The sequence below is a fragment of the Diorhabda sublineata genome, chromosome 9 (genome assembly GCF_026230105.1).
Source record: "Diorhabda sublineata isolate icDioSubl1.1 chromosome 9, icDioSubl1.1, whole genome shotgun sequence".
NCBI classification, from domain to species: domain Eukaryota; kingdom Metazoa; phylum Arthropoda; class Insecta; order Coleoptera; family Chrysomelidae; genus Diorhabda; species Diorhabda sublineata.
This window is the reverse complement of record NC_079482.1, coordinates 104,349-122,537: the sequence shown is the minus strand read 5'-3', so window position 1 is coordinate 122,537 and position 18,189 is coordinate 104,349. Positions and strand designations below refer to the sequence as shown.

At 31.1% G+C, this 18,189-nt stretch overlaps 3 protein-coding genes across 3 annotated transcripts in view; all 3 read right to left on the bottom strand.

Annotated features, from left to right (window-relative positions):
* LOC130448885 (GTPase-activating Rap/Ran-GAP domain-like protein 3) overlaps nt 1-8,296 on the bottom strand; it is a 65,327-nt gene extending 57,031 nt beyond the window's left edge. Inside the window, exons 1-3 of the mRNA XM_056786459.1 lie at nt 8,106-8,296; nt 3,010-3,149; nt 2,740-2,917 (exon numbers count right to left, since the gene is read on the bottom strand). Coding sequence (XP_056642437.1) covers nt 2,740-2,894 — 155 coding nt within the window. The 5' untranslated portion in view covers nt 2,895-2,917; nt 3,010-3,149; nt 8,106-8,296. The remainder of the gene's footprint in view (nt 1-2,739; nt 2,918-3,009; nt 3,150-8,105) is intronic.
* A 1,982-nt stretch (nt 8,297-10,278) lies between these two features.
* On the bottom strand, nt 10,279-13,179 carry LOC130449102 (transcription initiation factor TFIID subunit 6). Its single transcript, XM_056786775.1, has 5 exons — nt 12,819-13,179; nt 12,525-12,755; nt 11,801-12,178; nt 11,080-11,700; nt 10,279-10,873 (listed from the first exon to the last, which is right to left on the bottom strand). The coding sequence occupies exons 1-5, from the start codon at nt 13,059-13,061 to the stop codon at nt 10,493-10,495; spliced, it is 1,854 nt and encodes a 617-aa protein (XP_056642753.1). The 5' UTR covers nt 13,062-13,179; the 3' UTR covers nt 10,279-10,492.
* Nucleotides 13,180-13,552: 373 nt separating this feature from the next.
* Nucleotides 13,553-18,088, bottom strand: LOC130449098 (TBC domain-containing protein kinase-like protein). Its single transcript, XM_056786770.1, has 12 exons — nt 17,603-18,088; nt 17,286-17,541; nt 16,997-17,234; nt 16,671-16,942; nt 16,347-16,620; nt 16,074-16,235; nt 15,062-15,239; nt 14,791-14,997; nt 14,429-14,703; nt 14,187-14,317; nt 13,948-14,110; nt 13,553-13,858 (listed from the first exon to the last, which is right to left on the bottom strand). Exons 1-12 carry the CDS (start codon nt 17,805-17,807, stop codon nt 13,742-13,744), a joined length of 2,478 nt encoding a protein of 825 aa, XP_056642748.1. The 5' UTR covers nt 17,808-18,088; the 3' UTR covers nt 13,553-13,741.
* Nucleotides 18,089-18,189: the final 101 nt, after the last annotated feature.

The following is an 18,189-nucleotide window of genomic DNA, read 5'->3' as shown; positions in this document are numbered from 1 at the left end:
ATTAAAAATGTCGGATACTGCAGTGTTGCCAACGAAATATAATGGATTTTTTAATTCATTACCAATATTATAAATGTAAATACTTTTTTTACGAAATTTAAAACAATTTTTGGTCAAAAATTACAAAATCTAGCTTTGACTACACTTTGACTTGAACTGTTTGAATTTTTGAGGTAAGGTGTCACTTCTGCGGTTACATTATTTTAGATCTCGAAAAGTTGCGCGAAATAAAAGTGTTTCGAGATTAGCTGAAACTCCTCTTCAGGTACGAGTTCGTTCAGAAAGACAAACTACGTGGTAGATAGAACAATCGCAGAAATGTAGACTGCGAGCCGTCGAAATTTCACGCGTACTAACTTTCAATTTAATAACATAATCATGTTTCGATTGTTATTGGTCCAACGAATAAAAAATGTCGCTATTGAGATGATTTCGAATGGAAATATGAAATTATTAGAACGTTCCAGTGGCGAAAAGGTTCATTTCTATTACTCGGTGAACCGGAAGAACCTTTTTGAAAACTTTATTATTAAGTTTTACAGATGAGTCGAAGTAATTTTTAATATTCGTTTAAATGAAAATTATTTTATTGGATTGAAATATATTTTGTATTTATTCATTGTTTTCTCTTTTATAAACGACATCGATTGTTATTTATTTCTCTTTTTTCCTCTCCCGTTAAGTCGTGGAAAACGATGTGTATTTATGAGAAACTGTATGAATGTTTTCCATTGTCATCCGAATAAACCTCAAAAGCTCTGACCTACTTATTCATTTTCTTCGAAATTTCAAATTATTTAATATAATAACTAAAGTTTTGCTAGTTAATGTACGCGAGAGAACGATTCCCACATTTTAATACCTTCTGCTTAATATCGAAACGTACAATGTGAAAAATCATAAAAAATTTGGAAACGTGTCAAATTTAAATTATAAATAATCATTATTCAACCCCAAAAAACAGGTATACAGTTTCTTTTTTGAAAAGCACGAGGTTATTCGCGTCAACTATTAACTATTAAAATCGTTCAAATACGAGGGGGTACCCAAAAGTAACCGGAATATGCCGCTAGGGTCTGCCTAGTTCAGTGCCGCACGGGCCGTTAACCTGCCACGTTCTGTTCGTCACTGGTGACTGTTTTTTTCGTATTTTTATGATGGCAAATTTAAGTGAACGACGTGCCGCTGTGAAATTTTGTTTTCTACTCGGTAAAAACGTTGCTGAAACTATTTTAATGTTGAAAACTTCCCGATGAAGAAACAATTGAAGAAGTTGTGGCGTCGGTTCGCCGAAATCCATCCCAAAGCGAAGCCAAGCGTTCAAACATCAAAAAATCGTCCTTACATTCGATTTTAAAGAAATATTTGCATTTGAAAGCCTATAAAATTCAATTGGTTCAAGAATCTAAGGATACGGACTATGCTAATCGAGTGAATTTTGCGAATGAAATGATTCACCTGAATGGTCACGTTAATAAGCAGAATTTTCGGTACTGGATAGTCGAGAATCCGAGAGGAAAGCATGAACGACCCCTGCACAACCCAAAGGTCGTTGTTTGGGCTGCTAAAAGAATTATTGGTCCTTATTTTCATGAAGATCAACGAGGCCGAGCAATCAATGAGTTGCAGGAGTTTTCAGGTTTCAACTCAAGAACGTGGTTCCAGCAAGAAGGTTCGAATGACTCATCTGGCCTCCCAGAAGCCCCGACCTTAGCCCTTAGCTTCACTATTTTGTATGGGGATACTTTAAAAGTAAGGTTTTTCAAAATAATCCAACGAACCTAACCCGATTGAAGGAAAACATCAGGTCAGAAATTGTAGCAGTATCAAGAGCTTTTTGTCGACGTGTTATCGGCAATCTTCGTTCCCGTTTAGAAGAGTGCCATCATTTGGATAACGTCATCTTTTCCAAATAATTTTCCAATTCGTATGGTATCAAAAAGTAATAAAAGTTTTTATAGCTTATAAACTGAACTTACAAATACCCGATACACCAAAAACGTATTAATGTTAATACAAACTATTGTTTGGATTTGGATAATGTTTGACAGTAAAATGATTCAACGTCTCTTCGAGGTCGCGTTTATACTGGTACGAGGACTATGTTTGTGTTTGAACAATACAAAATATCAAAAACATTCCGTTAACTTTAGACAATGACTGTAGAATGTCGGCAGCCCGCGCTTAAAACGGAAATAAATTTCAACTATACATCTACCGACAGGCTATTATGTCGATGGCGATGTTTTGAAGGGTGAATCGGAAGACTTTTGGCAATACACGTCAAATCGGTTAAAAGTTTATCATATGAAACTTCAAAGGGTAATAATATCAGTTAATGTCGAAGAAATACAAGAAAATGATTTTTATTCTATTTTATGAAAGATGATTTTGTTTTTGCACTTCTAAACTGGCGATATAATAAAGCGAACCGGAACGAATCGTTTTTTTTTTTTCCCCTTCATTTTTCATCCAATTTTATTGAAGAGATGGACACGCGAGAGATGTGAATTTGTAAAAACGATTTCCGAACATTGATGACTAAAATAAATATTTACTTTTCCGTGAGAGTAGAAATACTCTATACGCTTAGGGAATTTAAAAAATTCGTACTTTCCGAATGTAAAAATTAAATTGGCTACTGCGAAAACCGATGAAATAATTGACTTTCTACACCGTTTCTTTCAGATAATGTGACTAGAATATACATCAATGTAATTGTAATTTAACATCGCTTACTTTGACACGCTGTTTAGTAGGTCCGGCCACGCGAGAGTCAACAATGAATCTCTAACGAACAATTCCCAAGAGGTGAGGTGGGACTCGCTAAAAACCCTCTCGGACCTTTGAAGACGAGGTCGTCCTGATGTACCGGGCTTGGGTCGATTCTCCATATTGTTTTTTTAGTACTTCAATCCTACGTAAATAAGAAATATAAATATAGAAATTATTTATCTCGAAACAAACTTCGAAACACGGTGATTATTATATTTGTTTCGCTAAACTTACCATTTCGACGACGATGCATTCCGACTTTAATCAACTTTTGCCATTACTCGAATTGCTTTCTGCGTGTTATTTCGAACGGGGAAAACGCGCCACGTTGTGTTACACTTGGAATAGTGCGGCACTCCGACACCTGCAACAAACTAAAACAAGGATTAAAAGATTTCCCTCGGAGGAAATGAAAAACCGACATGGTATTCGACATAGACAGGAAATATTTTTATTACTCTACGTTTTTGTTATAAAACCAACAAGAAAATCCACTTGTAGTTTCTTCGAACCTTCTCCATTTGAATTTGATCGTTATCAATGTTTATATAATAATCGGATACGTATTCAAACAAAATCTAATTTGATCCAAGGAATATTTACATTAATCATAAATGTTTCACTGTATTATCATTCAATTAACTAGAGAGCTTTGGCATCGTTAAATTAATTGAATAGTTTATTGTATTCGTTATTGAGGTCTTTCATTATTAATTCCCATGTGGGAGCCCCCAGATTTGAACGACGGGGCTTAGCTTGGGGGAAACCCTTCCTGGGCAAACCAAACCTGGTTGAAGCCTGGGTAATCATCCTATAGTTAACCAGAACTCTTAAAAACTAAAGTTTTGTTCTAATATCTTATCCATAATAGATATCTCAACATTACGCTCAAAAGACACCAAAAATAGTATCATTTCTTTTATATGTTGTTTAACTATTTTTATGTAAATTAATTAGTAGAGAAATTTGTCGTAAAATTGTAATTTTATTAACATTATCGACCAGTTTTTGGTTTATCTAGACAACGAGGTCTGGTCCAGGCTTGGAAAACCAAGCGAGTGTCGTTGTTATCATCCCAGAGTCCCACCAAGTCCCGCGGCTGCCAAAATTGTACATACTTGGACCAAGTCTCGGTCTATATGGGTTCTAATGTAGAACGCCAGAATTAGAAAAAGTTGTGTTCGATTTTGAACGTGTTTCCACAACATTTATCAACGTTAATTTTGATTTTGATTATATTTGTATTAATAGTTTCTTTAGTAAACTACTAGATGTCGGTATCCATCTCTATATATATGATTAATTAATGAATAAACCTGGACCTCGGATAACCTTGACGAGAAATAGACAAACCCTATAATTATATGTAATGTAGAAACATTCAACGTGAAATTTCACAAAGTCATTTTGTGTAACAAGTAAATTCCTTAATGATCCTTAGAAAATATGTGTAACCTCGGCAGATTTATGGTAATCAATCAATTTGGAAGACGTTATACAGAAATTTTTGACGTAGGTAATATAAAAATTTCAATTTAAAGTATGTTATTTATCGTTAACAATTTGTTTATATATTTATTTATTAAGAGTTGTATCTTGTACGTAAAATCGTGTAATATACTGGACAATTTGGTACCGTAGAAGTTTTGAGCAAAAAAATGGTAAAAACCAAATAATATAATTTGGTTATAAATGGTTGACGCTTTTATTGTAAAATCCTCCTTTCCCGTTAATCGAAATCGTGTAGCGGAATAATGAAAGTGGAAAGTACATAATTATATACTATTTAGGTTTCATTCTAATTTCCACGTATTTTAAATTTGTAAGTTAACAAAAAGCGTTAAATAACTGACGATCAAATCATTGCGTATTATGTACAACTGTAAACTTGTTCAAATATCAATTTTTTTCCCAAAAACGGTACAGAACTTGGAGATTTTAAATGAAAAAAAAAACCAATACATGGAACAGACTGTCCCTCTGATTACTTAAAGCATTATTCTTCCGAAACAATCCAATTTTATAAAAAGCAAAGTAACTCCACACTTGAATTCGTTCCGAATTTTCCGCAGAAAATTTCACAAAGCAAAGAAAACGAATTAGTGCCTTAATTGCTTCGAACTTCGAGTTTTATAGACCAGTCAATCGACACATAATTTAATTAAAAATTAATAATAAACGTATATCACATTTAATTTAGTAATTCTAATAGTAGAATATGAATTTTTATACGAGGTCTGGTTATTAAATAACGAGACTGCGCGCCTAGAGGGCGCCCTAGACGCCCTGAGTGCTATAAATTGTCGCAAGAGGTCTATGGGGGCAATTCTTTATCTAGTACGCGTGGTTTTGAGTGTTGTAAGCGCTTTAGTGAAGCACTGAAGATGACCGGTACCAAAATCAATCAAATTGCGCGTGCAGATCGTCGAATTAACATAACAGACAAAAGTCTGTGCGAAGTTATTACCAAAATCGAGTCTATTTCCTTGAAATGTTAAAAAAAGATCTGCTTTGAAAGGGATCCGATTTGAGTGGATGGAAGTGGTGAAGGAAAAAAAACGGAAGAACCCTTAAAGGCCTTCGCCAAACAAGACTTCCAGCACTGCTTGGGGATGAATGGAAAAAACTTGTAACTAGTCACGTTATTTAATAGCCAAACCTCGTATATTGACCGATTGTTTTTGTTTGGTTTCGCGGAGTAGACATCAATCTGTTTATTTTCGTATTTGTATATTTGAATTAAGTTCTAAAATAATGTTTGCTTCATCATAAATTCGTGCTACGAGATGAAAAAAAAAGGGTGGGTATATTGAATTTCATTACATATTGCGTCCAAGGACGAATAAACCACATAAGATGAAAATTTCATTTTGAAAAGACCAATAAGTAAATAAAATATACCAAAAAAAAAAATGAGCAATTCGTCGGAACATTATAAACTAATTTTGGACATATTTAATATTTATAAATAGGGTTTGCGTTTTTGTCATAAGTTTCATTATTATCAATAGTAATTCGACCGTGTGTTACTTTGAAATTTCCTACAATCAAAAACGAATGGAATGCGTAGAAAGAAAAGCCAAATTCAACGAATTTTGGATGTTTCATTATATGAGAAAATTATTCGATTTTTAAGCAAAAAAGTGATGTGGGCGAAAGCCGCAGTTTCCAACAGTATTATTAAAAAAAAAAAGAACAAGGACTTCAATTAGATCTTTTTGTCGGAAACAAATTTATTGAAGTTCTAAAAAGGTTCTTTAAGAATTAGGCCTTCCAAGCACAATGAAAAAGAAGTATTAATACTAATCGATATCGGCGATTAATTTTTTTTTTTTTTTTTTTTTTTCGTTGAAAGATATAAATGCAAAAATTGATTAAAATATCCCAGAAACTTTCGTTCAATAGGTAAATAATAATTCATATTTATCAAAAAATGTATTATTCTAAAACTAATTTCGCGTTACCGTACACCATAACCGTTTCGATAACAAACTTATCGTCTTCAGAGACTAGAAAACTTCCTTACCGGGAATCTTCACATTTATTCCTTGTCTACTAAACTGTATCCAATAATAAATTATTTGATGCATTTAAAAGGGACAAAGGGCCAATTCCTTACAGCCCACTTCAGTATACAAGGAATGAATGGGAAGATTGTGGCGGGAGAAGGTTTATTGGTGAGAAAATTTGGTATAAAACAGGTCAAGTCAAGTTATTTGATTTCGGTTGGTGATCGAAAACTTTTATTATTGTATTATTAAAGAAATATTGATGAATAATAATAGATATTTGGGACGTTCGGTCGAAAATTGTAAATTATGTCATCTATTTAGCGAAACTGTCGCTCAAGACTTGAGGATTACTTCCCGTGAGATAAATGCTTAATCAGAAAACGTGACGGTAGTTGATTTAATCAAATTTCTAAATAGGATTAGTAAGTTTCATGTTTGTATACGCAAACGTGTCAGAGAAGTTACACAAAGTTGTTATGTACAAAATATACTATCGGTTATTAGTACGATAATAAAATTATTTTCTCGGACGCTTTGTTCGAAATATCCTTTGTGAAATTTTAATTTTTATCGGGACCACGTATTTCTTTTGTTGAATGTGACTAATTAAACCTATGATAATACGGGTTATTAAGTAAATTTGTACAAGAAAATTGAATTGAAGTAAAATTAGTACAAAGTAAATTTGCATTAACTTCCAAGTTCAAAGGTTCAATTATTATGAGTGTATGTTTCGTTTCTAATTAATAATTTATTCACAATAATGAACTTTTCCTATTATTCATACAAGATTATATATTTTATAAGTTTCTAAATTGACGATTTATTTTTTAATTACGTATTACAATAAGTCCCGTCAACTCCCAACTTTCTTAAACCTAATCTTATAATCTTGACCTTCAAGTTGCCGAAATAATGCTCCGGGGAAAGAGGTTTAAAGAACTAACTGCTAAAGTTGAATCTTTCTTCGTAGAAAGTTTAAAAAATATTTAAAAGAGTGTTGGACTGGATTTGTATTCCTGAAACTAAGTCAAAATTCACTGGAAGTTCGTTCTGATTAACCTCTAAACTTATTGTCCAATAAATCGAATTATTAAAATTAAATTTGAACGAATATAAATTACGAAATAGTTACGCCAAACATGTTTTATATCACCAAAACGTAGTTATTCGGAAATTAGAATATTTTTTGCAAAATACGGATGCCGTCGTCAACGATTCGCTAAATTATCTTCAGTTTCACTATTCGAGATGAATAGAAACGTTGCATAATACGCAAAATATATCGATTTCTTCTCAATAATAGAGATAATTCCTTATAGAAACCTGCCTCTATTGTTGAGCGAATGAAATTGGGAAATTGTCGAAACCAACAAGTTGATACGAAGCAACCGGAAAATATATCGAAGATATGTAGTAGAAAATACTAAAAAACGTGAATATTGATGAAATACAACAAAAAAATTGTACAAAAAGACTCTTTCTAACAACGGAGATTACGAAAAACACAATTAGCAAAATACAGAAGAATCTGATGTATTACCTAATTTGTATATGTACGAACCCGCGTTAAATCGTGGTTTTTTCTTTATTACTGAATTAAAAATTAAAAACTGAGTCAAAAAAATTATAATTTTGTACCTAACCATAGATATCAATAACAGAATTTTCATTATAAAACATTAACGTCTCTAAAACCTCTCAAAACGATTTCCACCAAATGCAACGAATAAAAATTTAAATTCGAACGTGTTAAAACATGTTCGAAGCTATATTTAAATTAAAATTGTATTTTATAAAAAAAGGGGGGGAAGGTACCTCAAAAACGTTGCAAAAGACCCAACACGCTAAACACACACTACAAACTAAAATTGAGCCGAGAGTGCAACGCGTCTTTGAAATTTTTTGATCAAAATTATGCAGCAAGAGCGTACGATGCGTGACGTCACAGATAGACGTTCGCGCTTCACTAAGAGCAAAAGCAAGCAAGGATAACCGTATACGAAAACCTGTAGCTTTTCCTCTATATTAGAGTCGCCACCGACGAGACGCTAACGCAGGATCGTTCGTTTATTGTTTCTCGTTACGCATGCTACGCCGTATCATATTCTCGAAGATACTCCGCTTATCACTATATCTCCACTTTTCTACGTTTCTTTAATCCCAATTTCTATTTTACGCTCGAAGTAAACGTTTTATTATGAATCGACAAACACAAATACGTAGTTTCCTGTGTATTCGATAAAAAAAATGTCAAATAGATTTCAAACTTTTCAGGATTTATTATTATTGACTGTGCACGTTAAAATCAGATTGTTAAATTATAAACATCTAGTTATTTCATGTTTATCATATATTTGTAACAATCTATACTTTTGTACCAATCCTCCGATTTATCTATATAGTAATTTATTTTTTAAAGACGTGGATAAAAACAACGTCCAATACAATGTAGAATACAGTATATTTTGATCAAAAGCATGCGCAAATTCAGCTCAGCTGATCGATTTATGCAAACTCTCGCAAAATCAGTCAGGAGCCATATTAAAATTGTAAACAGCATTTTCCATAGAATTCATATTAAATATAGATAGGTATGCAAGCTTATTCAAATGGGCTCGAACTGTTGATAGGGATATCAGTATAGCACTTTCTACTCTATTCTATTTAGATCTTTAATATTAACTAGGAAATACGGAATTGTAAACCGATACTCTCTATTTCTTTTCCAAGTACAATTTCACTTACACGCCACTCTATCATATTAGCTCTATGGTATTTTCATAGAGAAATCTAGTTTTTCTTGGTTTAACAACAAACATAACGCACATCCGTATCCTGTACTAATCCCAATTGTTGATTAGGGTTAGTTTCAATTACTGACAGCTATAGTTGCGTTCGGTAATGTTGTTCGCGAACCAAAGTAAACAGAGAGTGATTCGTATCGCGTGATCATAGGTTTTACAGATTGATCGTGATAATTGTTGAACAATAAACGAATAACGAAAATAATTTAACCGAAATTAATTAAAATTACCTGGTCGGAACGGTAACTAGTGAAGTATGGATATACAAATTAATTTTTTAAATCCTTATTAGCTGTATAATAATGGAGAACCGATTCGTACTGAAGCTGACTATCAATTCGTGACATCTGGAAGTGGTTATTATTATACTCAGCCAGCTCTTATGCATTGAGAATAAAACTAATTATTTTATATGTATACAAAAGAACGCTCAATACATTAGTAGAAACAATTGTCGAATTGAAATGTCAAACGAAACGTCAAAAGTCATAACAAATATGACAGCTTTCAAGATTCGGAGCAAAGATATCTTACTCGAGTGCTCAAAAATGTCTATAACCGAACACGAACAGATCGAAATAAAGTGGATTGACGAACGATACCGAGCTGTCAGAGTCATCAGAAGTACTTAACCTAACGCAATATCAAGAACTTTGTAGTTTTAAACAATATGCCGGATTCGTCATATGCAAAATTTTGTCCTTACAAAAAATGCTCTTTGTTAATTGTCAAGTGATGTTTAATCCTTCCAAATTTCTTCATAAGCTTCAAATTTTCGTTGAGCTAGGAAGCGTTAAAATAAAATTGAAATAAGACTGATAAGCTCTGAGCCTTGAACAGGTATTGAGATTAGGTTTATCACACTCGTTTCTACAAATCACAATTTTACCTCTCTATTATTGTCAAGTTCTCGTTTTTCATGATAAAGGTCATTTTGAACAATCATAAATCTTTGAAAACATGTTCTAACAAGGTCGTTGACAATATAACATGGAAACTGCTAGAGCACCTGCTCTTTTTAAATTCTCATGTTATTTCAAATGTTTTTTATACTATAGATGGATTCGTTCTACTTTCCTTTTCGTAACCATCCAATTTCGATTTCTCCTTAGAAGTTTTGTATTTCTAAGTCTGATACATCTACACCAAATTTTGCCCATATCCCATTGAAAATAAAACGACAGTTCTACTTATACTATGTTTAATATATTAAAAAATATTTTAAAATTTGAAAAATACAAAAAAAGTAATTGTACAATGTACTGTATAAATATAGTAAATACCTACAATCTACTTTAGAAACAATTGTAGAATATTGTTATTAAAAATTATCTATTAATTTACACCACTCTGAATATATACACTGTGTAAAAATGCAAATTTTTACATTTGAAATAACTATTGTTGCACCAAATGAGATAAATCATCCATGATTGGAGATTGTTGTTGTTGCTGCTGCTGTTGTTGTTGCTGGAGTTGTTGTAAGGCAAAATTCTGTTTGGAAATCAATAAAGTCGAATTTCCTTGTGTCGCCTGATTTGATACAACAACTAATTTTTGCTGTTTCGGTTGGTTTTGATTCGAATTCGAGACAAATTTCACCACAGTATTTTGAGATGACGTCGACGACGAAATATTTTGTTGGATTTGATGTGAGGCAGTACTACTCATCGGGGTTTGTGGTCTCTGGGTTACGAACACAAATTTTTGATTCGAAGGTTGAATTTGTGCTCTGGGATTCGAATTCATTACAATCGCTCTACCAGTACTCGGACTTTGCTGAAAAGAATTATCAATATATCAAATCTGTTACTAATGAATCAATTAGTTGCTAATTTTTATTTATATCCAAGAAAACTCTTTTTAGCAATGTTTTGATTTCAGCAACAATTTAATAACTGAACTGAACATAAATTGTAATTTAAATTAAGCTGAATCCCATTTTTAGTCTACAACTAGGGATATAAGGTTAAAATAACACTCACCTGTTGTATGATATTACTGGGTGCACCAATGGTTCTGGAAATGGTAGAATTACATGTGATTGGATTATTTACACCAGAAACCGATGCGGGTGTACTTTGTGGTAAAATATTTGGTTGAGTTCTAGCTTTAATTACTGCAGCATGTAAAGATGCACCAATATATCCATAATCTTGTCTATACTCATCTAGATTATCTGGAGGATTTCTAATACTCTTTAACACAGGTGCCAATACTTTGATTAGTAATAATTTAATGTGACCAGATGCTATTTTTTCCATGTTAGATGTTGAATTTCCTTCTAAATAATTTTCTATTCGACTTCCTATATTTTTTACTTTTGGTAAAATAAATATTCTTGTTACTTCTGTACCAAGTTCTGATAATCCTTGAAGAGCCCCATATAAAGACGATAATGGAACTTTATCTTGCTGTAACGCGTTTGTAAACATACGTGTTACTCGTGTTTGAATATTGTTTGTACTTGTATTAAAATTTTTGCAAATTTGCGCCATCAACCGCGAGGCGAAATCTCGAAGAGCCCAATGATTGTCCAATTCCGGTCGCATACACAATTGTTTCGATACAATACATGTTGTTACGGAAGGTATTAACTCATGAAGCTAGAAATAAAACAGTTATTATTACATGGTAAATTTCAGTTTTTGAGCAGAAAATATAAATTAAAATAGAGTGTTATAAAAAATGATTCTGAATACTTACATATTTTTCCAAATATAAAGATTGATTATCCAAAAGAGCTTTAACCATTCTCATAAGATAAATTAAGAGTGCCAGATTATTTTGTACTACATTTACTCTAACTCCTTCTATGATAAACGTACACATTCTAGGTAACATTTCATGTAGACCTGGATCTGATGCTAAACTTTGTAGAGCTTCCGCTCTTCTCGCTTCATCTGATCCAACACAAGCTTCTGTAATTTCTTTATAATACAATTGTTGCTCAACAGATAGTTCATGAGTTGCTAATTGTTTAATTTCCACAGTTTCGACGTTTTTTAATTTTTGTTTTCCTGTTGATGGTTTGCCAGATGTTTCTTTGATCGGTTTCTTGTTCACTGGATCTACAGATTCCAACTAGAAAAAAATACAGAACTTATAAATTACCATATTTCTTTTCAATTAAATATTTAGAAAGAAACAATGTTTACTATTTAAATTGATCAATAATCAAATTATTATAAAAATAAGTATTTCGACAACTGACAAATAAATAAATCGAAATTGACAATTTTACATTAAAATAAAAAGAATGTATATTTTTTATAAACACTGTTATTTAACTCATCACTTAACACCAATCCATTATTTATTATACATAAAATCATAAGAATACATAACTACAACATTAATAACACAGCATGATAACTTTGTATTTTTGTTTAACAATTGATATTAAATAATAAATAACTTATTTAATTACTTTCTGAATGACTTTTGCAATGGGTGGCGGATTTTCTGGAATTGTAGGCTGCACTCCATCTATAAATAACCAATGAGACCTTAACGTGGTTTCAATAGGTGCTTTTGGACTTATATTTTGCAACAAATCATTCAAATCAACTTCCTTCTCTTCAATGAAATGTAATTCTCGACCTCCTCCAGAAGCAAACCGAAAAGGTAAATGTTCCGTTGACTGAAAACCATACTGCGGCTGCAAAATATAAAGTTATTGTTAAAACCACTTTGTACCTGAATTATTAGAATATAAACGTACTTCTATATTTTTTGCTTTCAATGCAGAATCTATATCACTTTGCAAAAGTTTCGTACGTTTGGCGTGATTCATAAATTTCGCTGCATCTTGTACGATATGTTTAATTCTAAATGATATGTCTTCTGCAAGTTCTTTTGCTGCATCGTCAGCTAAATATCCAATACCTATACTTTCTGCGATAACCTTCATTGATTCTGTTGAGAAATTTGTTCCATATAAATCATATTCATTAATTTTGGACATTATTTTATTATTATTCTTTAAAATATGTAAACAAACGTGTAAAATTTCATATGAATACAAACAAATTCTAAAATAAAGCTAATTCTTTTTCGATGTAGTTGGTGGCCTTTTACGTAACAGATATCAGTTAACTATTTGTATCTATACCATAGAACTATATACCTAACACCGCGTTCACACGATATATTGTTTGCAGCTTACGTCTTACGAGTAATTAGTGACACAAACGTTAAATCACACGTCATTTTTATTGCTAGCATTGTAGAAAGTTTCTATGTTTAAATGGAATAAAAACAGGATTTTTTAAACAAAAAGGTGCTTATCAACTCTTGTTTGTTTCACACAAGTTTTTTTTATCAAATTTGTATCAATGTAAATAAAACCAAGTGTTACTTAACACCGTTGTCACAGGAATAAAAATTTACAGTATGAATTATTAAAAAAATATGTGTAGGACAACGGAAAGTAGAGAAAATGATACAAAAGTTGTGTTAGTTTCATATTTTTTAATTCGTTGAATAGATGATGTACATAATTATCCATATAAAAAAATGTCTATTTCCAAAGTAAAAAGAATAATAAATTTATTCATAAATATATAAATGTTCTATATAAAATTTGGACACAAGACTTAAAACTTATAATATATGAAAATACATTTCAGTGATTAAAAGTATTTATCAAATTGTGTTGTTTTGAGACATCAAAATAGTTGGAGAAACTGGAAGCAGCACGTTAAAACCACCATGTAAAATACAAACTTTCTTTACATTACAACGTAGTAAAAAGTTGGGGAACTAAAAAATAATTAATTTTAAAGCATAATTAAGTAAATAATAGTTTTCATTTAAACTAATTAACTCGTTGATAATCAATTTAGTCTTACCAACTCTAAATCTGTTTCTTCATCTCCAATTACAACTACAACTTTATCCGAGGCATTTTCAAGATGCTTACTGTGATGTCCGATATTTTCTAATTTATTATCAGTGAATGAAATACTAGAAAACGGTATATTGATACTATTTATAACACTACATCGATTGAATCTGGAAATAAACGGACAATTAAATAAAATAATCATATGAAGAATAATTATTATCAAAAAAAAAAATCGAGACTTACTGTATCATATTTCGTATATCTATAATTAATATATTGTTAGGACGGTTTCGTACTAGGTCAATTACATCTCTAGCACTAATTCTTGGATATCTTTCTTTTTTCAGATCCTGTAATGTTACTCCAGAAATATCCTGTAAAAATATTAAGAGAATTTAATAATTTAATTGTAATGAGTTGATTATGAAAACAATCTAAAAAACCTCATACTAATCAATATTATACTAGAGAATTCGTTTACTTACGTAGCAATCTTTTGTTCTGAAGGCTCCGTTGTCGTGTTCCCTTTCAGTGATACTTTTCGGGGTAGTTTTAAAAGTGGTCATTGACAAAGTAACACATTTTTCTATATCGACCTCCGGTAAATCGGAAAACAATAATATACATTCGTTAAAACCCGACGTTAGTAATCTATCTCTGAGTTGTGTCAATACAGAAAGACCGATATGTAGTGAGTAAGAGGAGTCGCCTAATAGTACCTTATCCCACAAATGGAGAATTTTATAAAGTGGAAACACATCTAAAATGATAAAATAGATTCCTAGATATTTAATAACGGTATAATTTATAAACTTGGAATAAAATATATTTATTAATGATAACTCACGTGAAAACAATGTTAAAAACCACGGAATGGCAAATAGTTGCGGATAAAAATTTATATCATACAAGTGATTTGCCAATACCGGATCATGGAAAGCAATCAGTTGGGAAAATTTAGCTAGATATTCTTCAATTACTGCAGAATTATCCTTCAAGAAGAATTTGTGCAGGAATTTAGGTACAAATGATGATAAGCAAGAAAAAGCTTTTGCTAAAACAAACCATAAAGTATTTTGTTGATGTTGTCATTATTTTATCTCACAAAATTAACAAACCTTCGTCATTAAAATTCAAATAGAGGAATGGTGCTGTTAACGAATCCAAACCTTGCCAATAAACATACTGGGAATTTTCAAATACCCACGCTTTCAATATTCTTTTTAATTTTCTGTGACCTTCAGTAGAAGACAATAATTCATTATATTGGTGGCATCTGGGAATGTCCACTTCTATCTAAAAATTAATTAGCTAAAAAATTATTTGTCCTTTTATTTGTTAGCATACAAGTTTGCTCTTTTGCAACAAACAAGCCCATCAGTTGCCAACATTTTATGACCCAGAACAGTAAAAACCCCACTGATTACATTTATTTAATACCACCACTTTATATTTACTCACTATTTGCGAATAGAATACTATACTTTATCCAGGACTACTAAACATTTTTGTTGGAAAATTTTTTGTATTTATGGTATTTATTTATAGTTATTAATGATCCCTTTTCCTTAACTTTTCAATAAATTTAATTAGCCACTTCAGAGGCTTCTCTAATATCTGGTGGTGTTAAAGAAAAGTCACTTGTATTGTCTATATCAATTTTTAGTTGGTTTCTCGTAACATAATTTGATATAAAATATTAAAACACTGAGAAATCTAAATACACAATAATACAGGTTTAAGTAAAATTTATATTGTTTCGAAAGGTACTTCAATTTATAAATTTTTTTCAAAAACCAATGTACATTAAGAAACAGGTATTCGATAAAAATATTCAATGTGGCTGATAGCTCAATGTAATGCTAAGTGCATTAAAACTGCAGGTTCCGGGGTCGAAATTAAAAATATTTTCTTAAGATGATAAAACAAAACAATCTAGTTAAATCAAGAAAGCATCTAACAGCAGTGATTAATGAATTCATTATTCACTGACATGATTAATGGTTATTATTTAGAGCAGACGTGGATACAAACTCTTATGCTATTTTTTATTTCTTTGTTCAATCTTATTTGAAGAAATTATTTAGAAAATTGTTATATCAACTATAATAATATATATTTTTCACTAACCTGCCTATCTGTAGGGGTAGAGGAATATTTATCAAGTTTCATATATTGGAATTGATAGTCAATTTTTATACCCAGTACAGCTGCCCAAATTTCACCTCTCAATAAAGGTGGTATATCCTTTTCCGCTTCCTTAATGATTAGCTCTTTGGTAAAAGGATAACCCTGAAAAATATTTTATTTCCTACACTGATAAGAATCATAACAAAGAAATTGTTCTACAGAGTAAAGCTACAAATTGCAAATATGGTTAAATATGAAATAGTGTGCACTTACATGTAATAATCTTCTGAACAGTATTATCCTATGAAATTGATATTCAGGATCTCGCTCTTTAATAATAAGGGGTAATCCTGTGGCATCATAAGGAGGCGGTTCTAATTGAGAAATTATATCGGATTTCGTTTGTATTAAAGGATAAAATGCTGAAAGAGGTATGTTCTCAAATCTTTGATATAATGTATCTAGTGGCATTTCCACTACTCTGGGGTCGTATAAAGTAGCAGGATTTCTCTCTTGACCCAATATATTACCTTCTATCAATAACAAGCTAAAAAAATTTTTCCTTAAATTTGATCAATTTAAATTTTTTTTACATACTGCGGTAATGAAAGAATAGGTGGACTTGAACGCACAAGACCTTGTTTTTTTAATTCCTGAAAGACATCCCCTCCAGCTAACTGCCACCAATGGTACAGTTCGTTAATGGTGAAAATATCAAAACCTTTGTATTTATCATTCTTTAAATATCCATTCTTTAAGCGAAATTCACTAAATATATTCTTCTGAAGAAGATCTTCACAAGAAAGTCTTATTGAAGGATCTATTTGTAAGCAAGATTCTATCAAATCTCTTATATCTTCAGATACTTCCTGAAAAAACGTTCATTTTTTAGCATTTTATAATTTTTTTCGAAATATTCTTACTAAATAATCATCGTGACAATTATGTTCTCTAGCTATTCTTTCAAAAACTGATCCATTAGATTGCAGGAGACTCAGAATTTTTCTTATCTTCTGACCCACTTTCAACAAACTCCATAATGATTTATTTAATACTAACTCAACTAAAATTATTCCCAACGCCCAAATATCTACTTTTGGATTTGGTAAACTATTTTGTATGCCATCCAAGTATATTTCGGGTGCAGCATATAGCAAATGTCTAAAAACTTGAACTTATTTTGGGTTTTTTTTTTCAAGTTGAAATACTTACATCACAGGAAATGAAACTAATTTTCCGTTATCAGTTAAATAATAGAGACCAAAATTAAATAATTTTATATCATTGCTCAGAAGTAAAATATTTTCATTACTCAAATTTCTATGTACTATATTTCTCTTGTGAAGTTCATTGAGCCCTTTTAAAATTTGATATGCTATGGATTTTACTTCACTTAATGTAAACTTCTTTTTTTCCAAGTAATTAGTTAAAGGTGTTCCACAAAACTGTGAAACAATTACAGTTCTTTCTACAATTAAATAAAATATTATGTTTATTTATTCGAATATTTTGGCTCAATAAATTATTACCATGTTTGCCTCTTATTATATCCAAATATTGACATAAATGAGGACTTTTTATCGATTTCAATAACTGGGCTCTTCCATATATTATAATAGAATTTGGTGTTAAAGGTAAGCCATTACTTCCGCACATATCATCTTTATGCTGCTTTGCAAAGAAGGTAATTGCACCAAAATGCATTTCCGGGTTCTTTAACATAGAAACAGTCATCTTTGCTATATCAATTTCAGGAAATAATAATAAAAAAATATAAATTTTCGGATGCAAACCGTTACATATCTAATGTAGAACTATTTTTTAACTCCGTAGATAATAACATTTTTTAGTAATATATTGTATACAGACGATTTTATTTGAAATATTCCCATAATACAATATAGTAACCTAAAAACAAATAATCGAAGTAACTTTGAAACGCCCCATAGAAAAACTATAGAATAACAATCGATTATAGTTGAAAATTATCGCCGTAGTAGCGCTCCACCTGTTCTGTCATTGTCATTTTTATAGTCGTATTATCAATTTGATAATAAGGGGTATGATCCTATATGATAAAGTTTTTCGATAATTCATAAAAAGATATTTGAAAAAT